The 23,807-nt window shown below is 37.6% G+C and overlaps 1 protein-coding gene across 1 annotated transcript in view; it reads left to right on the forward strand.

Annotated features, from left to right (window-relative positions):
• UNC79 (unc-79 subunit of NALCN channel complex) overlaps positions 1 to 23,807 on the forward strand; it is a 244,941-nt gene that overhangs the window by 216,926 nt on the left and 4,208 nt on the right. Inside the window, exons 44-49 of the mRNA XM_077123417.1 lie at positions 2,087 to 2,164; positions 7,197 to 7,286; positions 10,027 to 10,202; positions 11,185 to 11,371; positions 12,808 to 13,005; positions 14,789 to 14,866. Coding sequence (XP_076979532.1) covers positions 2,087 to 2,164; positions 7,197 to 7,286; positions 10,027 to 10,202; positions 11,185 to 11,371; positions 12,808 to 13,005; positions 14,789 to 14,866 — 807 coding nt within the window. The remainder of the gene's footprint in view (positions 1 to 2,086; positions 2,165 to 7,196; positions 7,287 to 10,026; positions 10,203 to 11,184; positions 11,372 to 12,807; positions 13,006 to 14,788; positions 14,867 to 23,807) is intronic.

The raw sequence follows: 23,807 nt of genomic DNA on the forward strand, positions 1-23,807 counted from the left end.
CTGCTTTTGGTTCCTTTGCACTGTAGCTTCTCATCTGGCTTCCTTGAGGTTTTCTCCACTGCCCTACCCCCTTTTACTTCTCTCCAGTTTGGCTGGGATTGAACCTGACCTGCTGAGCTTATGGTCTTGACCTACTTAGCGTCCCTGTACTCTCCAGAGTGAAATGCATTAGAAGGGAAAGCTGTCCCTGTCAGAACTTCTTTTAGACCTCTGCCTGCCAGCAGCTTATATTCCAGAGTCCTTAAGGCCAATGGCCAGAGGTCAGGAAAGATAAATTAAACAGAGTTAATTGCTCATTAGAAACTCTACAAGACTTTATGTTTAATTTTTTTTCTAAAACCATTAAGTAGTCGGATGTTGCTTTAAGTGGGAAACACCTGTAGAAATCTGTAATGAAGCAAGTGAAATTGTAACCTGGCAAATTCACTCTCATTATTATCTCAAGTCACAGTGCATTAATGGATTCATTTCCAAACACTTGCTGAGCACCCACTAGAGGCCAAGCACTGAGTTAGTTAGGCACACTCATCCATCAAGTGTGCTCCTAGCAGTTTGGGAAATAGACTCCTACGTCACCACAATATGGTGTGATGACTGTCGTAAGGCAATGTGCAAGAGTCCTCTGGGGGCACATGGCAGGCGGAGGGGTCATTATCAGCACATAGGAGGTGACTTTTGAGCTTCATCTTAAAGAAAGAGTAAGCATTTGCAAGGGAGCAGGTGGTAGAAAGGCCTAAAGATCTGTCTTGTTGATGAAGAGCAAATGGATCTCAGGGCTAGAACCTAGAATGTATTTAAATGAAGTGGGGGGAGTGAGACTGACAGGGTAGGTACAGAACAGCTACTGAGGAGTTCTCAGGGGAAGAAACAAAAAACTCTGAGGCTGATGTTTCCAATATAAATGTATAAATGTATGATAGAATGATAGAAGTCCTGAAAATATATGAATGTATGCTTACTGTCAATAAGAGCCCAAGAATAAATAGGGGCAAGGTGTATGGTATGTATGAGTTTTTTGTTTTTCTTTTTGTTTCTTTTTCTGGAGTGATGCACATGTTCTAAAAAAAAAGATCATGGTGATGAATACATAACTATGTGATGATATTATGAGCCACTGGTTGTACACCATGTCTGGAATGTATGTGTGTGAAAATGTCTCAATAAAAAAAAAAAGAATAAATGAGATGACTTCATAATCCATCTCAAAACTTTTATTTCTTCCTTGATTTAATTACCACTATTTTTTATTTCTTCCTTGATTTAATTACCATTTCGATGCCACTTAGCTGTCTGGGTAAATAATTTGTTTGTTACTTTTGTCACCGACAATGTTTAACTCCACCCAAGCCCTGTGTTTCTGGAAAACAGTTATATTTAAGAAATCCTCCCCACCCACTTTGTGTTCCAAAATATGGCTTACTGTAAAGACCTCCCTTTCCTCTCATGACTTAGATGAGGTTCACAGATGCCCCCCCCCCCTTGTCTACCGGGGACAAGGCCAGACACAGACCGTCCATGTTCCCATTCTTTGCCTTGTATATGACTAACTGAACCACTTGTGTCCACTGATCAACAGGAACAAAATGCTTGTTAACCAAACTTAGATGAAGCTTTTTTCCTTTCTCCAGACCCCGGAACTTTAAGGGCATCTTTAAGTAAACAGGCTGCTTCAGCATAAAACATTCTCTGATCTTCTGTCTAAAAATGCCACTCTTTTATCCCACTTCCCTAGTCCCAGTTTCTTTCCTCTTGATATAAGAAACCCTATTTTTGCCTAATTCTTAAGATGCTCAGGGACTTTACGATCAGAGCATTCTCCCCATTGCAACAGTCCCTTTCCCTACTGCAATGATGCTTTCGAATAAGTCCTCTCTTTATCAAGCCTGGATTTATTTTTTTCTTTGACAGTACTCCGATTCTGAATTTCTATTAGAATTGAATTGTAGTGGTTAGCAAGTCTGATCTGCCCAAGGCAAATTGTCTTGAAAGAAAACACTAATGAATTTGAGCCAAGCTAATAAAATTATAAATTGCTCATTGTGTCCAAGAGCTCTTAAAAATAATTATTCTTTCAACTTCTTATTAGTTTATTTGTGCAGATGCTGGAACCAAACTAGCTGAGTCAACAATCCTGAGCAAGCAAATGATCGCCTCGGTTCCTGGGGTAAGTACTGACCAAATTAGTTGTTTATATTTTACATTTCTTCTCCTCTCCTCATTTAGCAAAGAGGTATTTTTGGCCTGTGACCTGGTTCACTTTAATAGACTGATTATTTGAAAATTGAGTATTAGTATCTTATTTGAAAGAACACTAGTACAAGCTTAAATTAATCCTTGCTACTGGAAACTTTTAATACCAGGAGACAAGAGTAATATTGAAGCAGCCAGTTAAGGAGAGAAAATAAGCTACCAGAGATACAGAATAGATTTGATTAAGCTCACTTTTTTCCAGAATCAATTTTATTATACTGGCTCCAGCTAAGCAATTTGATTTAACTAATGCTAGAAGAAAATAAACACTGTGATTACCCTCTCTTTCCTTTATAATAATTTCTCTTAAAATGTGTAAAATTTTCATTCTCATCAACCAGTGAACTATTTGGTAAAAGATGAAAAGCTTCTCATTGATAGGTGTTTTAGTTTTATAGGCTGCTGAAAACATACCATAAAATGGTTTCAGCTTAAACAATTAGTTTACAAGCTTACAGTTTTGAGGCCATGAAAATGCCTAAATCAAGACATCCTCAAGGCAATGTTTTCTTCCCAAAGACTGGCAGCTGCAGAGTCTTGGCTCCTCCAAGGCAAGGCACATGGCGGCATCTGCTGGTCTCTTCCTTCTCTTCCGGGTTTTGTTGATTTCAGTTTCTTGCTTCTGAGACTTTCTTTCTCTCTGTCTTCATCCTATTTATTAAGGACTCTAAAGAGGATTACGATCCATCTTGAATGCCATGGGTCACACCTTAACTGAAGCAGTCTCCTCAAAAGATTCTCCTCACAGTGGGTTCATACCCACTCAAATGGATAAGCTATAAGAACATGCTTTGGGGGGTACACAGTTCCAAGCCACCACAACAGAGCTGTAAATGAGAAATTGCAATAAATTCTCAATAGCAAGTTTACTACAAAAAATTCAGAAACTTTAGAGGTATTCATTGTTAACTGGAAAAAATGTTTAAATGTTTAATAGAGAAAAGATTTAATAAAGAAAAAGGATCTCCTTTAACCTCTTTGCCCTCATATAAGAACTGTACTGTCTTGGAAATTTTTTCCATGTTTCGATCTATTAAGTATCCTAATTTCCTTTTTCTCATATTATTGGACATCCATATGCTTTCCAATTTCTTCGATACACACACACACAAATTACGTTCATGCTTCTATTAAATTATATCCTTGGGATAAATTCATTAGTCAAAGCGTAGAGATGTCTTTATACCCCATGTATTCCCATTTTGTTTGCCAAAAGGGTTTTATTAATATACATTTGTAAGTATATCCACAACACAAAACATCATTTAAAAAAATACTTTTTTTTAATTTGTGAAAATATGAGAGGCAAAAAAAACAACAAATGACAAAAAACAAAAACAAAAAGCATTTCTACCCAGAGTTAATTTTACTGCTAATATTTTAATGTATTTTTCTTTTTCTATTTATATTTATTTAAACATAGTTGAAATCATAGTTGGTTTCATATATCATAAGCGTTTTCCCAAAATTTTAATAGCTGCAGAGTGTTACCTCATGTGAATATATCATAGAACAGGAGTTAAGAATGTGGGCTTTAGACTGACACCAGGTTTGAGGCCTGCCATCTACTAGCTGTTTGATTTCAGGAAAGTTATTTAACCTATGATTCCTTGGTTTGTATTATGTGTAGAGTGGGATATAACAGGTCCTAATTTTAGGCGGAGGATTGGATGAGATAATGCATGTAAAGCTTAGTAAATGCTGAGTAAATATTAGCTATTACAAATAATGTTAACAAAATTGCCTATTAGATTTTTATGTGATTTTCAATATTCTATTATAATTAATATGCAATAAACATCTCTGGCTTAAATCTTTGTATTTCAGACTATTTTTACAATAAATTTCAGGGAATGGAAGTTTAGACTATGGATTTTTAAAAGGTTCTTGAGGTTGTTAGGGCAATTCAGGATGGTTTGAGATAAAATTCCACTTCTCATCAACTTCACACAAAAGTTCACTAGATTCTTTTATGAAATTTAAATCAATATCCTAGTTAGTGCAGGGAGCTGGGCTTCCGTATGGACAGTCAGGGGTCAGCTTCCTCCCATCAACTGTTTTGACTTCTAGGAGTCCTCTGCAATCAGCTGGTGGCTGGGGAAAGGGAAGAGAATATGGTACATTTAAGGTTTTAATGAGCAGGTCTGGAAGTGGCACATATTTCTTCACTCACATCTCATTGGCTAGAACTCAGTCACATGACCACACCTAGCAGCAAAGGACATGAGGAGATATGGTCCACTTGTGTGTTTAGAAAGAAGGAAGGGTCTGCTGAGCTGGTCTCTGCTGCATACATACTGGTTTCCTTATTGTTTAATTCTTTGAAGCTTAGTATTTTCTACATATGTAGTGGAACCAAAAGTAATATCCCTGATATACAAAGGACTCATATAAATCAATAAGTAAAAGACAGACATCCCAACCAAAGAAATAAGCGACTGTTAGGAGTCCCCACATAAAACCTCTTCAAATGACCAATAAATTGTTCAAAATATACCATTTATCCTTATTAGCAATCAATGAACTGTAAATTAAAAAATACAAAATAAACTACAAAATATAAAATGTATGAAAATATTATTAAATTTAAAAATATAAAAATTAAAATCAGCTAGAAAATTAGCATATTAAAAAAATAAAACGTGTTGATAGTGAAATGAAACAAGAATTCTTATAAACTGGTTGTAGTGGAAAATGGTACAACCTTGTAGGGGATAGCTTGATAATCTTCTTCTAGGAATATGTTTGAGAAAACAACTGAATATGCACATGAAGATTTATTTATAATATGGAAGCAATACATGTCTAACATTAGGATATTATTTAAAGAAAATAAGATACATCCATAGATGCTGTCATGTGGCTACCAAGTCAAGTTTTCCAAGCATATTTAATTAATTGGAAAATGCTTATGATGGATTTAATTAAAAAGGAGGTTAGAAAAAATATTATCTCAATCTTATAAAAATTATATGAACATGTGTGCATTTGCTATATGCATTCAAAAAATTGGGAGGAAATAGTAACAGTGATTTTCTCAGAGGTGGGGGTGGTAGTTGGAATTATGACTATTTTGATTTTCCTTTTTATTAATTTGTATTTTATACAAATCTTCTGCATGGAATATGTGTTACTTTTATCATCTAAGAAATTTAACTTTGAATCAGATATGAGTTTTGAGGAAAAATTGAATTTGATTTGTTTCAATTCATGTATTTGAGATTATAGTACATGCTTTCAGCTCTTTTATCACCAGCTTTCCTATTCAAATAAATATGGGAATTCTGAAACAGATGGAGCTCTTCTCTTTATATTGTTGTTTTTAAATCAACATTTAAGGTTATATTGATGTTTTGCAAAGTGAAAAAAAGGAAGGGAGGGATTGGAAATAATACGCTCTTTTTTGTGGGTATAAATAGCTCATTCATATTCTGACTATAAAGTAGATTTTAAGGCTCTTATTAGATGTAATTGTTGTGTCTAGAACAAGAATAACTAGCTAATAGTAAATACTTTGCTATTCAAACTTAAAAGACAAATATTGAACGATGCTCCTGAAAATCATTTTCTGTGACATTTGCTTAGTTGAAATGGTATGAAGTATTGCCTGTGAAAGAATCAAATCCCTTTCAAAAATTCAAGAACAGAGAAAATGTTCCTATTTGCATGATATGTGAAAGGTCAGAGAAAATGGAATAAATTGGTGTGTGTATGTGGCGGGGGGGAATCCTTTCTTGCACTAGAGGACTGATATTCTTAAAGCAAGAACAAAATAACCTTTTATAATTCCTTCATTTGATTTAAATGAAAAGAAGAAAACCTTAGAACCTCTGAAATGCTTGGAAAAACTGGCAGAACTGCCAATGACCTTATTTTAATGTTTGTTTTTCTGTCAGAGGAACTGACAGGCGTAACATTCTAGAAGAGATAGAAGGTGATACAGTTCAGTGCCGTGAAGATTTACGTGAATATGGGGAAATGAGAGCCACAGGGTGAGCTAGTTAAATATGTAATGTTCCAGATTTTCCGAAACAAAGCCAAGAAAGCCCTTTAGCATATATTCCTATGTCTTCAAAGACTGCCTACTTTTGATCCACATTATAGGTAACCTGATATGTGGGTTCTCTCAGTGCAGCTTTGATGTAGCAGTCTGTCTGTTCATTTTCCTTTTCTTTACTTATAATCCTCAACTCACTGTATTACAGCCCTGAGAGGGCAGGTCATGCCATTTAATAACCTAAAACTCAAGTATGCTTCTTTTTCATGGACTTGCTCCTTTTCCTTTAAAACTTCCCAAGCACTCTGTTGAGTGTTTTGGGGATGAGATGACCATTATGTTTGCTTCTTTCTTTTATCCCTAGCAAGAACACTATTTATCTATTAGTGTGCTCCTATGAATGTATAAGAAGTTAAGTTAGTTGTAAGTGACAACGTGAATAGGAGAAATTGTTACCCTCTCAGCAAATCTGATGTCTGTTTATATACTTTCTTTGAAAGAAAAAGTTTCAAGGTTCTCGTAGTAGAATTTAGTGGCACATAGAGATTTCTAGAGTGATAAAATGTTACTGTAGTTTGGGGGAAATTCATGTTGTAAAGATTGATATTAATGGCTCTACATAGGCTAAATCTTTGTATAAAAACCAGATTAAAAGCAAGAAAGTGTTTTCAGTTAAATGACCTACTTGAGAAAAGCCTTTAACCCTGCCTCCCATTGTTCTTCCCTGCTTCCTTGCTCTCTAACACAAACCTTTTAAAAATTTTGTCTGGACTGGTGTATGTGGGCACACACCGTCACAGACTATGTGGAGAGTAGTGGAGTGAGTCAAAAATCCAGAAAAGAAACAAATCACTGGTAAACATATGAAATCAGAGCAGAACGGTCTTTGCTGTCAGGGCAAAAGTAAAGGCAGGTTCTCGGTGCACCCAGCGGTGTCCCTGTGTTTCAGTGTGGAACAGCGGCAATGGAATGCGTGCGGCAGTACATCAGCGAGGTGCTGGATTTCATGGCAGACATGCACACGCTAACCAGACTCAAGGTAAGGTGGCTGCTGGGCTTAGATGTCATGAGGATTCTTTAACCCTCTATGGTTGACAAAGCACAGAAACATGTTATGCAGATTACATGGGCATTTATTGTCACCAGCTGCGGCATTGTTGAATGAGCCTATGACTTTGGAGTCTGAAGAAGTAGGTTCCAGTCTGCAAAGAACGAAAGGAGAAAGAAAAGAATATTCATTTGGCACTTTACTTTTGACATTTATTCAGTTCCCCATTTTACAAATACAGAAACTGAGGCTTGGGGTGGTCAAAGAATCTGCTCAGGGTCACACCACTAATAAGCATTGGAGTCTGGAGTTGAATCTAAGATTGAAGTCACTCCAAATCCACTCTCTTTTCATTGTATCACGCAGTATAACTTTGACTTCCTTCCTCATTTAACTTCCTTGAGTCTCAATTTGCAAAATAAGTCTAATTACAACTACCTGACTGTTAGAAGGTTTAATGTGAAAATATGTGAAGAGATTTTCAAATTTCACACATGCTACCACAAATCACATTATTTTTATCTGCATTGAAGCTATCTTCATCAAAAAATAATTAAAGATAGAACAAAATTTAGTTTGCATATGTAAGAAATCCAAGTGAAATTGTTGAGCTTATTGATGGTTGTGCAGTAGAGATTGCTGATGCAAGTCCGCTTCCCTGAATGATCTGAGTAGGGAGCAAAATGACTAACTGTCTGAGAGATTTGAGGAAGCCACTGGACAGAGGGCAGAAGAGAATCCAAATATGGTCCAAGGAGGAGTCAAATTGCAATCTGGAACCAAGTGGTCCCTTTATGACAAAGAGGAACTTAGTGATCCATGAAACTCAGCAGCTAAAGATATGTTCCCTTCATAACTGAATTTAGTTTCTAGATTCTTCTCAGATGGTCAAAGTGTTTCTTGGTATAGAGATAGATTGACAAACACTAAGTGGGAAGTAGAATCAAAGTTTAAATTGACTATCTCTCATATCTCTAAACCCAGCAATCTCTAAGTAAGCTCCCCTAGCTTTTGACAGTATACAGATTACTGAATGTCGACTCAGGCTGCCCACACAGTGAATTTGGTATATAAAGAAGAGGAAACAACTATTACCTAAAAATATGGAAGAAAATAATAAAAGGGATCAGTGATGATCATAGTGTTAGGCTCTTTCAGACATAGTTCAACCCTCTGGTTTTACCTATTAGGAAAGAGATCAGAAACGGAAAGTGGAATTGGCTTGTCCAAGGGCATGCAACTAATTAGTAGTTGGGTCTAGAACTAAGGTCCAAGAGGAAACAACTATTACCTAAAAATATAGAAGAAAATAATAAAAGGGATCAGTGATGATCAAAGTGTTAGGCTCTTTCAGACATAGTTCAACCCTCTGGTTTTACCTATTAGGAAAGAGATCAGAAATGGAAAGTGGAATTGGCTTGTCCAAGGACATGCAACTAATTAGTAGTTGGGTCTAGAACCAAGGTCTGTCAAACTCCCAGTTCAGTGCTCTTCCCACCCTGCCACACTGAGCAAAGAAATCCTTCTAGATTAATTCAACAACGATGTATTGAGTGCATACAATATTCGTGGCACTGTTTAGGCATTGGAGCAAAAATAAGCACAACTGCTGCCCTCAGTTAACAGATGGTCTAGTAGGGGAGGCTACATTTAATGAGAATTTCACCCAGACTAAAGTCAAATTGTGACTTGGACACACAAATCTTCTAACAAGAACATTTGACCTAGCCAGAGAGATCAAGGAAGGCTTCCTGGAAGAAGTGATACTTGAGCCCTTAATTAGGTGAAGTGAGGCAGGAAAAGTGTTTCAGGTAGAGCAGTGTGAGCAAAGTCCTGGTAATGGGAAGGAGCCTGGTGAGCCAATGTGGCTGGAGTCACTAGGTGAAGTCACTAGGTGGAGTCATCATTGATCCCTTTTATTATTTTCTTCCATATTTTTAGGTAATAGTTGTTTCTTCTTCTTTGTATACCAAATTCACTGTGTGGGCAGCCTGAGTCGACATTCAGTAATCTGTATACTGTCAAAAGCTAGGGGAGCTTACTTAGAGATTGCTGGGTTTAGAGATATGAGAGATAGTCAATTTAAACTTTGATTCTACTTCCCACTTAGTGTTTGTCAATCTATCTCTATACCAAGAAACACTTTGACCATCTGAGAAGAATCTAGAAACTAAATTCAGTTATGAAGGGAACATATCTTTAGCTGCTGAGTTTCATGGATCGCTAAGTTCCTCTTTGTCATAAAGGGACCACTTGGTTCCAGATTGCAATTTGACTCCTCCTTGGACCATATGTGCAGAGGTCTGCAGTAGCTAGAACTTTCCAGACATTTTGGCCCATGTTAAGAAAGGTTTCCTTCCTTCCTTCCATCCTTCCTTCCATCCTTCCTTCCTTCCTTCCTTCCTTCCTTCCTTCCTTCCTTCCTTCCTTCCTTCCTTCCTTCCTTCCTTCCTTCCTTCCCTCCCTCCCTCCCTCCCTCCCTCCCTCCTTCCCTCCTTCCCTCCCTCCCTTCCTTTCTCTCTCTCATGTCGTTGTCTCTGTCTCTGCCACCTTCCCTCCCTCCCTTACTTTCTCCTAAGAACAAGGAAAAGCCATTGAAGAAGTTTATGTGGGGTGTATACTTAAGAGTGGTGATAGAAGGGGTGGAAATGACCACTTGATCTTTTAAAAGAGTTACCTGCAATGTCTCTAGGTACTGTGCGAAGTTATTGAGTACACTTTGGTTTTGTAGAGCCACATGAAAACATGTTCCCAGCCTCTGCATGAAGATACATTTGGTGGACATCTCAAAGTTGGTCTGGCTCAGATTGCAGCCATGGAAATTTCACGGGGTAACCACAGAGATAATAAAGCTGTGATTCGCTATCTGCCTTGGCTTTATCATCCTCCTTCTGCGATGCAACAAGGGTATGTCCCCTTATTACTCCAGGGATGAGGGTAAATAAGGCAGAAAACACTACTGAGTTTCCCAAGGCTCAGGTAGGGCGAATGAATGCAGTTAAGGTCTATGGAAGTAGAATATGATTGGTTGGGAAGGTGGAAATTGAGGCCCAGCCTCATACTTCCTTGCTGACCCACCAGCATTGTTGAACATAGCCCTTGTGACATGCTGCCAATAAAAGAAACCTGCCCTGGTACAAGAATCTCAGTCATCCTAATGGATGATGAAATCTTGGAGTTTAGAATTGCCAGGTTAACTCTTAATTTCAACTAATTAAATAAATCAATAAATATTTGTTGGCCCCTCACATGGTCTCTTTCTTCAAGCTTAGAGTTTAGCTGGACCAAAATCTATCTGAGAGATTAAATTAAAAGTGCAAGAATGTGCAAGCCTCTGATCATTCCTGTAAATGAGGCCAAAGAGAGGGGTGTGTGGGCTACTTTAGCTGGGAATTCTGAGTAGTATTGAGACTTGTCATTTTGCATGATTGGCCTTCCTGGTTAGGGGCACGGCTTGGAGTGGGGGTGAGGAGGGCAGGAGGAGAAAATTTTTGAGGAGCAGAAAAATGAGTGGCTATGTGTTAAGTATCCCCCACACCCACCCTGGTCAGGATGTCAGGGAAGGACTTTCTAGTGAGTGGAAAGGAAAAAGTTTAGAAAGAGAAGCTAGTCAGAGAGGCAGACAGGTTTGTGGAAGGAGGAGGTGGATGTTTAATCCTCTGTTGCTACAGGCTGCTCTTTGTTGAAGATGCCTAAACTCCAGGATTAGAGTGAGAAATAAGAAAAACACACACATCATTTTGTTGGCACTCTATTGCCTCGGTGTTTTGTTTTCCATAATTGCCTATAAGACCACTCTTTTAATTCCTTCCTTCAATAAGCATTTATTGAGCACCCAATGAAACAGAAAACATAAAATCATCTTTAAAACTTCTTTCTTCTCTAATAGACCTAAAGAATTCATCGAGTGTGTCTCCCACATCCGTCTGTTGTCTTGGCTGCTTCTGGGTTCACTCACTCATAATGCAGTATGTCCCAATGCCTCCTCTCCCTGCCTGCCCATTCCTCTGGATGCAGGTTCACATATTGCAGATCATCTTATTGTTATCCTGATTGGATTTCCAGAGCAATCAAAGGTAAGCGATTTCTGCAAGATTAAGAACATATGCATGGAAATTGCTAATGGAAACCCTTATCAGCCAATTATGTTCCTTCTGAGAAGCAAATGCATTTTATCACTGGCCCTCCTGTGGATGTTAGAAAAGCAACTTTGTGCTAATGCCTTATTTAAAGTTGTTTAAATTCCCAGATTGCCTTTTTTCTCCATAAATTGTTTTTCCGCTTACTTTTATGAGGATAAATTATGGAGGTAAGCGAAAGTTTGTTCTGAGGCATCTCTTTCTCAAAATAATGAAGAGAAACACAAGGCTAGAAATATAATAAAAATTCTGTGATCAGTTTTTTGAACCAAATATGAAATAGAGGGAAATTGATACTCCAATTCTTCATGCATTATTTTTCCAATTCAAATCTCTAGAGAAACATGAAGTTACAAAATGAAAATAAGAAGGTCAGTTGGGAACTTACCAAAACACAGATTGAAATTACACACACAGAGGAACTTGTAAACTGTAGAGACAGCTGACATGCTTAAGGGACTAAAGTAAAGGCAGTCACCAATCATGAGCCCACACAAGCAAACCAGAGGCACTGGTACTAATCAGCCAAGAGGAGCCCTTCACAGAAGCTTAGGCAAATTCTGGGAGGTCAAGACGGGTCTGGGGACAGCTGGGATTTAGGCCAGAGCAAGCTGACTATGAGACAAAATAGAACACCCATCCAAATGACCAGGAATTGGGCAGTCAGTTCCTGCTATTTCAACCCAGATCTGTTTTTAAGTCCTAAGGATGGTGCTTTCTAATTTTGTGACCTTGAAGTTATGTAACCCCTCTGAGCTTCATATTCTCATACATAAAATAGATGAAGGGACGGTTTGAGAATTGTGGAAAGTGATGTATGGAAAGCCCTTAGCATAGGCCTGGCACATGGGAGATGTTTACTCAATAAATGCTTTCTCCTAGTATGAGTACGAGCACTTGCTGCTGCTGCTAATACACTGACTCCTGCAACTCTCATGATTACGCACGGGGCAGTGCTTTCATGTAGATCACCTTGTTACTCCTTGCTACAACTCCTTTGGGAGGGTACGATAATCCCCATTTTACAGATGAGGATATACTCTAAACTGGTAGAATGACAATCACTTAATCCAGTTTAGGAATGGGAATGTCAGTTCCATTAAAAGGCAGGGGGTAGGTAGATGTATTCTGCAAATTCAGGCGTCTTTTCTTCGAAAAGATGCTTTGTTCTCTGAGCACACTCCCACTGACTGAACGAAGAGCAGATTGTTTTAAGGTGATGAATCATGAGTTTGTAACCCCGAGAGAACTCTTTCAGCCTCAGACCTCTTGAATTAGATGTGCTTCAGCTGTGTTCCCTGAGCAACCTGTGGCTGAGCCTCCACGGTGTGCCATGCCCCACTGGGGTAATGACTGCCTGTCTTCCTTTTCAGACTTCCGTGCTGCATATGTGTTCCCTCTTCCATGCATTTATCTTTGCTCAGCTCTGGACAGTGTATTGTGAACAAAGTGCAGTAGCCACAAATGTCCAGAATCAGAATGAATTCAGCTTCACAGCGATACTGACAGCACTAGAGTTTTGGAGCAGGGTGACACCCAGCATCCTTCAACTAATGGCCCATAACAAAGTGGTGAGTTCACCAATAAGTTTCTCCTCTTGGACAGAATCTCAAAATGTCTAACCACTCTCAGTCCTCATGCTATATGTTTTTTTTAGCACATATTATTTGTTTCATGGATAAATAACTTATTATGTTGTAGATTGGCTGTTCTTCTTGCATAAGAATTTCAATGAAAGACAAACCAAATAAGTAAATGTGGTAACAACAATTTTTATTTCCTCGACCTAATGCCAAATGAAATTTAATTTCAACTTTAAGGAGTTGTTTTATGCAATCAAGTCAGAGCTTAGGAGTGAGATTCATGTTACTTTTGGATTCTAAGCAATTTAGTAAAACCTTACTTAACAAATTGGGTCATCTTTTTTGTGATAGTTTAAGAGCAGATCGACCCCATAGGTTCGTTCCACTCAGGACTCAAAGCATGAAAGAGTTTCAACCTTTCAGAGTTGCCCTATGAGGACATAAATCCCCAATTCTCAAATCCAGTTCCATGTTAATGTGGATAGCTCACCAAGAGGGGGAGCTCCTCCAAATCTCACTGGAAAATATCTGAGGCAAGGTTAGCAAGAACTTGCTTCATTGAACAAGTTTAGATTAGTCTCCTGGAATCGAGATTCGAGGCTGGAAGGAAAGCATTTATATGAAGCCCTTTGATTGGTCTGCTGCATTCAAGGAGGATTCTCAGCTGGAGAAACAGCAGCCAGTGTCTTCGTTATGAGGACTCCATTGGTCAAGTTCTTATCTGTGTGGAGCAGGAGATGGAAGAATGCCTAACAATGATTCCAGTGTGCCCAGAAGCCCAATGCTGCACTGTCCACGGAAAGCATTCAGGAAATGATTTTTGATGGATTGAACATTATTCTTAGAAATATTTCCTTTTAATTCTAATGGTAGAGGGGGCTATACATTTCCTTTAGTGCAGCCTTTTCTTTTCTTTAGTGAAGCAGATGTTATAGGGCGAATTAATACATACATACAAATGGCATAGCTTAAATGAAAATTTTAGGGTCCGCGAGCAGTTTTGACTGCTATAGAAATAATCACATTTATAGGATCATGGAGTCTAGGGCTAAAGAAGGACTTGGAGAGCAAGCCTTCCATTCTGTGACTTTACAGATGATGCAACTAAGACCTTAAAGCTAGGTAGAGTTTCCTTATCTTGTTGTTGGCTTTATTTATTTTTTTAAATACTAATAATAGCTCTCCTTCAAATCTTTCTTGATCGTCAAAATCTCTCTTGATAGTCAAATATTATAAATGAATTTGTTACAAATGTTGTGAATTTTATTTTGAAACATTTGTTAAACCATATAAGCCAAACGGTAGAATCACCCTGGACTGTTTAAAATCTAGTCTTAGGAATTTCTGATGAAGGATATAATTTCCATTTTACTTTTTAACTAGCATAAACTTGGCTACCCTGTTTCATAGAGGATAAAGCCTCAAAGCCAGATCTGCAATAAATTAAATAGTACAGCTGGAAATGAAAGAAATAGAAGCCACTGATCCTCTGGTGGGAGTCACAGTGCAGGGCAGGATTAGCGGGTCGATGCCCGCATCTCATCTGTGGCTCTGAGTTAGACGAGGAAGGCAAGATGATTGTAAAACCTCTGGTGCGTTTTTATTCAGCTTTTGGTTTGAAGTTTTAGAGGCGAGTAGACACCACTCCTTGTGTTCCCCTGGGGTCGTTGTGCAGGAGGACTCATGGGCATTGGACAGTTTAGTTAGCAGGCCAGTTTGCAAGTTTCCATTTCACTGAGAGTGGAAATGATTTTCATGTTTGTTGTTACAGATGGTAGAAATGGTGTGTCTCCATGTGATTAGTTTAATGGAGGCATTGCAAGAATGCAATTCAACAATTTTTGTCAAGGTAGGAAAATCTTACAATTTTTATAGACCTTTGCTTACTGCTAAAAACAAATGTGGATTTATTTTGAATGCACTTTCTAAAGACGACATTAAACCCAATGGAATTTCAGTATTCAGAAGTAGGGCTGGAGGATTCAGGCTCACATGACAACCCTTCACCAAACAGTTCCTGTGCTATTTTTGCTCTTACTCCACCACTGTAACCATCTCTGCCTGGGCTAAATATGTCAGACCCAGATTTCATGTAACACAAGTAATTAAAATATGACTGGGGAAAAGTTTATCTGAAAATGACTCTCTACTAATGTAAATTGGGTGGTGGTCCCTTACCTTGTACAAGATATCCAGAAAACCAGGGAAAATACTTAGTCTGTAATTGTTTGATTTGGAAGCTGGTGATTTTATCTAAAATGAATTAAATTTAGTTTCAAATTTCATTTTTCTAAATCATTATACATTATATGCAAATAAGTTAAGCATTTGTCTTCTGCCCAGGGGCATCAGAAACTTACTTTATTGTTATAAAAAAATAAAGGACTAGAGGAGAACTCACTTTATCTTTTTTACCTCTCCTCTTTCTCTCTTTCCTTCCTAACCATCCTCCTCTGCATCTCACTGAATCTTCTTCCTTCCTTTTCATGTGTCTTTTGCTTCTTTGCTCTTCACTTCTACGTACTATCATCTTGGCCACCACACCACCCCCATCAACCAGCACAGAGTGCCTCAATTTGGAATCTTACACTTGCTATTTCTTTCCTTAGTTGACTTCATCCTTTGATAAAGGCACTTGCCGAGTTAACTCACACTGTGCCAAACAGAAGCAGCCCATTTTCAGGGAAAACTTGACTGTTGCTAAAACAGTGGGAGGTAGTTGGTTGAAATGGGATGAAGTGATATTCCACTAGCTGTAGTCAATAGCAAAACCAGCAGTATGAGAAATACTAATGACTGGATGATCACAACTGATTTTATGTTTTACAGCTTTATAGGAGTAAAATTTACATAAACTGTACATATTTAAAATGTACAATTTGATAAGTTTTGGCAAGTGTTGCCCCTTGGAAACCATCAGCAAAATCAAGAGAACAAACCTATCTGTCATTCCCAGGAGTTTTTGCATGCCAATTTATAATCCTTCCACTCTACTCCTTCCTGCACCCCAACTCCTGGTCCCAGGCAAATACTTATCTACTTCCTCTCACATAGATTAGTTTGCACTTTCTAGAATTTTATATGAATGGATTCTTACTGTATGTATATTTTTTGCCTTCTCTCACTCAGAATAATTATATTGAGATTAATCCATGTTGTTATGTGTATCAATAGATCATTTCTTTTTGTTTCTGAGTAGCATTCCATTAAATGGATATACCACATTTTGTTTATCCATTTGTCAGTTGATGGAAATTTGGGCTGCTTCCTGTTGTTGGCTATAAAAATAAAGCTGTAGACGTCTTATGTAGACATATGCTTTAGTTTTTCTTGGGTAAATACCTAGGAGTGGGATGACTGGGCAATATGGTAGGTATATATTTAATTTTTTAAGACGTTGCCTAGCCATTTCCCAAAATGGCTATACCACATTACATTCATATCAACAGTGCATGAAAGTTCCATTTCCTCTGTATCTTTGCAAATATGTGGTACAAACAGCCTTTAATTTGAACCATTCTAACAATTGTGTACTGGTATCCCATTGTGTTTTTAAATTGCATTTCCCTGTTGACAAATGATATTAAGCATCTTTTCATATGTATACTTGCTATCCGTATATCTGTTTGCTGAAGTGTCTGTTCAAATTATTTGCCCATTTTTAATTGTTTTTTAAATTCCTTATTATTGGATTTGGAAATACATGTCTTTTATCAGGTGTTTAATTTGCAAAGATTTTCTGTGACATGTATTTTCATTTTCTTAATGGTGTCTTTTGAAGAGCAGAAGTTCATAATTCTGATGAGGTAAAATTTATCAAATTTTCCTTTATGAGTCATATTTTTGATGTAATATCTAAAAAAATGTTTGCCTAATCCAAGGTTACAAGGATTTTTCCTAAGTTTTCTTCTAGAAGTTTTATAGTTTTGGTGTTCAGTTAGAACTATGTCCATTTTGGTTTAATTTTTATGTCTGATGTGAGGTATGGATCCCGGCACTTTTTATGCATATGGATACACAATTGTTCCAGCATCATTTGTTGAAAATACTATCATCGCTTCCATTGAATTGCCTTTGCACTTTTGCCCAAAATTAGGCAAAACCATATATATTTATGGTTCTATTTCTGGACTCTGTTCTATTCCATTAATTTCTTTGTTTACCTTTATACGACACTGTGTAAATTATCCTTTGTAATATGTCTTGATATCAGTTGGTGTTCCTCTTTCTCAAAGTTATTTCGACTATTATAAGTCCTTTGCATTTCTAGATAAATTTTTAAATCAGCTTGTCAATTTCTATAAAAATTTTCTATAAAAGCCTTCAATCAAAAAGAATTTGATTGGGATTGCATTCATTCTGTAGATCAGTTTGAGAAGAACTGCCATCTTAACAATATTGTCTTTTGATCCATGGACACAGTATACGTCTCCATTTACTTGTATCTAGAAATACAACTGATTTTTATTTTGACTTTATACTTCCCAGCCTATTAAACTTATTTATTAGTTCTAGCAGCTTTTTTGTAGTTTTCCTCAGATTTTCTATATAGGCAATCATATTGTATATGAATAAAGGTAGGTTTAGTTCTTCCTTTCCAATCCTTCCACCTTTTATTTCTTTTTCTTGCTCATTGCTCTGGCTAGATCTTCCACTACAGATTGAATAGAAGTGGTGAGAGTGAGAATCCTTGCCTTGTTCCTGATCTTAGAGTTAAAGTATTGGGTCTTTCTTCATTTAGGGGTGCAAGGGTAGTTCAGTGTTAGAATTCTTGCCTGCCATGGGGGAGACTGGGTTCAATTCCTGGTCCATGCCTTACCCCCCACTCCAGAAAAAAAAATTAAAAAGTAATAAATGTTAGGGTTTTTTTTTGTGTGTAGATAGTCTTTATCAGAGTAAAGTTCTCTTTCTATTCCCAATATACTGAGAATTTTTACCAGGAATGGATGTTAGATTTGTCAAATGCTTTTTCTGTATCTACTGAGAAAGTCATATGGCTTTTCTTTTTTGACCACTATTCTGGTAAATTTCATTGATTGAGTTTTGACTGTTTTGTGAATTTATTTGTTTTAAACGTTTTTATTATAGCAACAAATATACAACTAAAAATTTGCCATTTTAACCAAATTCAGGCGTACAATTCCATAGGATTAGTCATATTCACAATATTGTGCTACCATCACCGATATCCATTACCCTACTTTTTTATCACCTCAAACTGAAACTACTCACCCATTAAGCCATAAGTCCCTCTTCACACCCCGGTGTCTCCCCAATCCCTAGCCCTTAGTAGCCTATAAATCACCATCTGTGTCTAGGAAGTTTGCTTCTTCTAGGTTTCTCATATAAGCACAAATCATACAGTATTTCTTTTTGTGTCTGGCTCATTTCACTCAACATGATGTCTTCATGCTTCAACCATGTTGTAGCATGCATCAGAACTTCATTCCTTTTTATGACTGAGTAATATTCAATTGAGTATAATACCACATTTTGCTTATCTGCTTATCTGTTGATGGACATTTGGGTTGCTTCTGTTGTGTCTATTGTGAATAATGCTGCTATAAATATTGGTGTACAAATATCTGTTCAAGTCCCTGCTTTCAGTTTATGGGTATACACCAAGAAATGGGATTGCCAGGTTATGTGGTAATTCTATTTTCAACTTTCTGAGGAACTGCCAAACTGATAGTGGTGGCACTGTAGAATGGTACAATGTATAAGGTTTCCTATCTCTGTACATCCTCACCAAAAAAAACACATCATTTTCTGTTTGTTTGTTTGTTTTGTAATAGCCATCCTAGTGGGTGTAAAGAGATATTTCATTGTGGTTTTGGTTTTTGTTTCTCTGATGATCAATGATATTGAGCATCTCTTCATGAACTTATGGCCAATTGCACATCTTCATTAGAGAAAAGTTTGTTTAAGTCCTTTGCCATTTTGAAATTGTGTCATTTGTCTTTTTTGTTGTTGAGTTACAGCAGTTCTTAATGAATTCTAGTTATTAAACCCTTATCAGATATATGGTTCGCAATGGTTTTTCCCATTCTGTAGGTTGCCTTTTTACTTTCTTGATAGTGTCCTTTGAGGTACAAAATTTTAAATTTTTGATGAGACCCATTTTAGCTATTTTTTCTTTTGTTGCTCATGCTTTTGGTGTCATATCTAAGAAACCACCATCAAATCCAAGGCTATGAATGTCCCCCACCATATTTTCTTCTAGGAGATTTATAGATTTAGCACTGATTGATTTTTTTTTAATGTTAAACCAAACATATTCCCGGGACAACCATCACTTGGTCATGATGCATTATTCCTTTGTATCTTGCTGGATTCAATTTGCTAACATTTGTTAATATTTTTTTTTGCATGTTCATGAGGGATATTATACTTTAATTTTCTTTTCTTTTGTTGGTTTAAACAATGCCTTTACCTTTTAAAGAGATTTTTTAAATTATATGTTTTTATGCCATTATTGACATATTTGTATTTCCCATTTTTGGTGGTATTCATTCCTTTCTGTAGATCCAGATTTCCATCTGTTATATCTCCATTTTGCCCAAAAGACTTCCTTTAATATTTCTTGTGCAGGCTTGCTGGTGATTAATTTCTTCAGTTTTTGTATGTCTGAGAAAGCATTATTTTACTTTCTTTTTTTTCTTCTCGCTCATTTTTTTATTAGAGAAATTGCAGATTTACAGAACAGTCATGCATGAAATACAGGATTCCCATATACTACCCTATTGTTAACACCTTGCATTGGTGTGATGCATTTGTTGCAGCTGATGAAAGCACATTTTGATAATTGTACTAGAAACTGTAGTCCCTGGTTTAACTTAGGGTTTGCTATTTGTGTAGTGCAGTTCCATGGAATTTTTTAAAAAATTGTATTCTAGTATCTTATATACAATTTAGTATTTCCCCTTTCACCCCATTCAGATATATATTTCAGTGTAGTTCATTATGTTTACATTATTGTGCTACCATCACCACCATCCATCACTAAATGCTTTCCTTTTTGAAATTCATTTTCTCTGGGCATTGAATTCTAGGTTGACAGGTTTTTTTTTCAATACTTTAAAGATTTTCTTCTCCCTTGCCTTCTTGCTTGAGTTTTTTCCTTCAAGAACTCTACGTCATTCTTTTGTTATCTGTATATAAAATGTCATTTTTCCTCTGGATGCTTTTAAGATTTTTCTCTGTACCACTGTTATGAACAATTTGGCAATGATGCATTTTAATGTAGTTTTCTTCACGTTTCTTGTGCTTGAATTTGTTCTTAGATCTGCGTATTTATAGTTTTCCATTATAGTTGGAAAATTATTAGGCCTTGTTTCTTCAAATATTTTCTTCTATGTGTTTTCTTAAAATGCTCAATCTTCCCTCTACCTTCTTGACCATATCAAATATGTTTATAATAAATGTTTTAATGTCTTTGTCTACTAATTCTGTCATTTGTATCATCTTTTTGGTTTGTTTTATTAATTTTTCTCCTCATTATGGGTCATATTTTCTTCCTTCTTTTCATGCTGGTAATTTTTTACTGTATTCCTGACATTGTGAATGTGGCCTTTTTGAGTGCTAGGCATTTTGTATTCCTATAAATAAATATCCTTGAGCTTTATCCTGTGACATAGTATGGTTACTTAGAAATAATTTTATCCCTTTACAACTTGTGTTTAAGCTTTGCTAGGTGGAATTAGAGCAGGATTTTGTCTTGAGCTAATATTTCTTTACTACCAAGGCAATTTCCTTCTGAGTACTTGATGTTATATGAATTACAAAATTTTTTCACTCTGACTATTGGGGACACATTATTTCTAATTCTATGGGAGCATCCAAAATTGTTCCCTCTAATCCTTTTGGGTTGTTTTTCCTCCAGTCTCGGGTAGTTTCTTCACACTTGAGCATTGGTCAGTTCTCAGCTGAAGAGCAAGGAGAGCCTTTGCAGATCTTTGGGTTCTCCCACCCCCAACCCCGTCCACCTGCTCTCTCCTTTACAGTATTCTGCCTTGCAAACTTCCTGGGCTCCTCCCTGTGCTGCAGCATGGAAACGCCTTCCTGGCAGTTTTCTGGAGTAATTGCAGGGCTCGCCTTTTTTATTTCCCCCATCTCAGTGATCACTGTCCTGCACTGCTTAATGCTTGTTCTGTTTGCTAGCTGCCAGAATGCAACACTCCAGAGACAGATTGGCTTTTAATAAAAGGGGATTTATTTTGTTAGTTCTTCAGAGGAAAGGCAGCTAACTTTCAACTGAGGTTCTTTCTTATGTGGGAAGGCACAGGGTGATCTCTGCTGGCCTTCTCTCCAGGCCTCTGGGTTCCAGCAACTTTCCTTGGGGTGATTTCTTTCTGCATCTCCAAAGGCCTGGGCTGAGCTGCGAGTGCCGAGATGAGGTATGCTGAGCTGCTTGGGCTGTGCTATGTTGAGTATCTCATTTAAGCACCAGCCAATTAAGTCAAACATCATTCATTGCAGCAGGCACGCCTCCTAGCCAACTGCAGATGTAATCAGCAACAGATGAGGTTCACATACCATTGGCTCATGTCCACAGCAACAGAACTAAGTACGTTCACCTGGCCAAGTTGACAACTGAATCTAACTACCAGAATGCCCAACATCTGAAAACGATTCTTTCATACAGTTTGATTTTCAGTTGTTTCAGGCAGAGGGTTGATCCCATCTTTATTACTCCATCTTGGCTGAAAGAGGAAATTTCACAACTGATTTTAATTTATTTGAGGGCTGGAATAATCATAAAATACAATGAACACAGCAACCAAACAAGAAGTCTTTGATTAGTCTTTAGCATAAAATAAGATAATGGACAAGGTATCAGTTTCATTTTGGTAAAAAAATTACCAAATTTTTTAATGTCCCTAAGTTTTCTGGATTGTTTCTACAGAGGAGAAAAAAAAGCCCAATCAACTTTACTCTATTAAAATATTACAGAGCCCCAAATAAAATACATCTAATTCTTACTGACAGCTTTGTAGGAACCATGAGCAAAAGAGATCTGCAAAGCATGTTATTAAGTCAAACTAGCATTCTTGAAAGAGGATGACTACTGGGCTGTATAGTACTATCAATAATAATGAGCTTTAACCGAAGCCTTCAGTCATGTGATTTGTAAATCACAGAAATGAAAATCCCTTACAGGTATACTTTAGAATCATATGGTCATGTGTTACATCAATGGGGGCGGGATGACAAATGCTTTTTTTTTTTTTTTTTTTTTTTTTTTTAAAGGAAAGACAGAGAGAAGGAAGGAAGGATAGAAGGAAGGAAGGAAGGAAGAAAGGGAAACATTTTTAAACATTTTCTTGTTTTTATTGTATTCTGTTTCTCCGTTTTTGTTACATGGGCTGGGGCCGGGAATCGAACCGAGGTCCTCCGGCATAGCAGGCAAGCACTTTGCCCGCTGAGCCACCGCGGCCCGCCCGACAAATGCTTTTAAACCCAGCATCACTCCTCCTACAGAAGAGTCACCCACAGACTGTACCCTGAGGACACCCCAGTCTACCACATTTGGAGGGCACTTTGGGCTGGGTCTGGTGGGGAGGGGACCACATGCCACAACAGGGAGGCCTGTTGTTCTGGGCCAGGCCTGCAGGTGCCTGCCTTCTCAGGGAGTCTCCCTGCCTTCTTCAGGCTCTTGGCCCCAAAGACAGCATTGGGAGAAGAGTCCCCCAGGGCCTGTGTGGTCAATGCTCCCTGGTCCCTCGTCTTCCTTGGTCCCTTGGGATCCAAAACGGGAGGTTCAGATATTTCCAAATATCAAGAGACCTTTCATATTAAGTAGACCAACAGTCAACAAAAATCTGTAGGCACTAGGACTCCCAGGGTTTGCTTTACACTGTGCATGATATTTGGGGTGAGGGCAGTTAGATTAGTTTATTTTTTCCCATTCAAATGATCAAGTCCCACTGAAGATCAGAGGGCATAGCTTTGTCTAGCACCCAACCTTTATAATTCTGCAGTTTAGCTAAGGAGGTGGGAGGGTATGGATGAAGAATCATTTTCTAATCTTTTTAGGTTGGTCTAATTACATTTTCTGTTATAACATCACTATCATTTCTAAACACAAGATTTATGTTAGAGACGAAGTATTCGTTGGCTGTAACATAAGCACTTCCTTAGGAAAGGATAGGATTAAACATCAGTGGAAGTCAAATCAGCAAATTGCATACATTGAGACAGCCAGATTTAGCCTTGGGAACACAAGTACAAAGAGTAATGCAATTTATCACTTCACTAAGGTTATTAAAAATTGTTTGGATGAATTAAATGAGACCAATAGCCGACCATGAATAGGGAGTGATGGTGGTGGGGTATTGTTCTAGTTTGCAAGCTGCCAGAATGTAATATACCAGAAACAGAGTAGCTTTTAAGAAGGGGAATGTATTAAGTTGCAAGTTTACAGTCCTAAGGTGGTGAAAATGTCCCAATTAAAGCAAGTCTACAGAAATGTCCAATCTCAGACATCTAGGGAAAGATACCTTGGTTCAAGATCGATGAAGTTCCGGGTTTCTCTCGCAACTGGAAAGGCATGTGGCAAACATGGTGTCTGGTAGCTTTCTCTTCAAGCTTGTTTCATGAAGTTCTCCCAGGGGGTGTTTTCCTTCTTCATCTCCAGAGGTCTCTGGCAGCCTGGACTTTCGTGAGTCTCGTGACTCTCATGTCATGACTCTAAAATGTTTCCTCTTTTAAAGAATTCCATTAAACTAATCAAGACCCTCCTGGAATGAGTGGAGTCATATCTCTTTCTAATCAAAGGTTAATACCCACAA

This window comes from Tamandua tetradactyla, chromosome 12 (assembly GCF_023851605.1).
Source record: "Tamandua tetradactyla isolate mTamTet1 chromosome 12, mTamTet1.pri, whole genome shotgun sequence".
Lineage (NCBI taxonomy): Eukaryota > Metazoa > Chordata > Mammalia > Pilosa > Myrmecophagidae > Tamandua > Tamandua tetradactyla.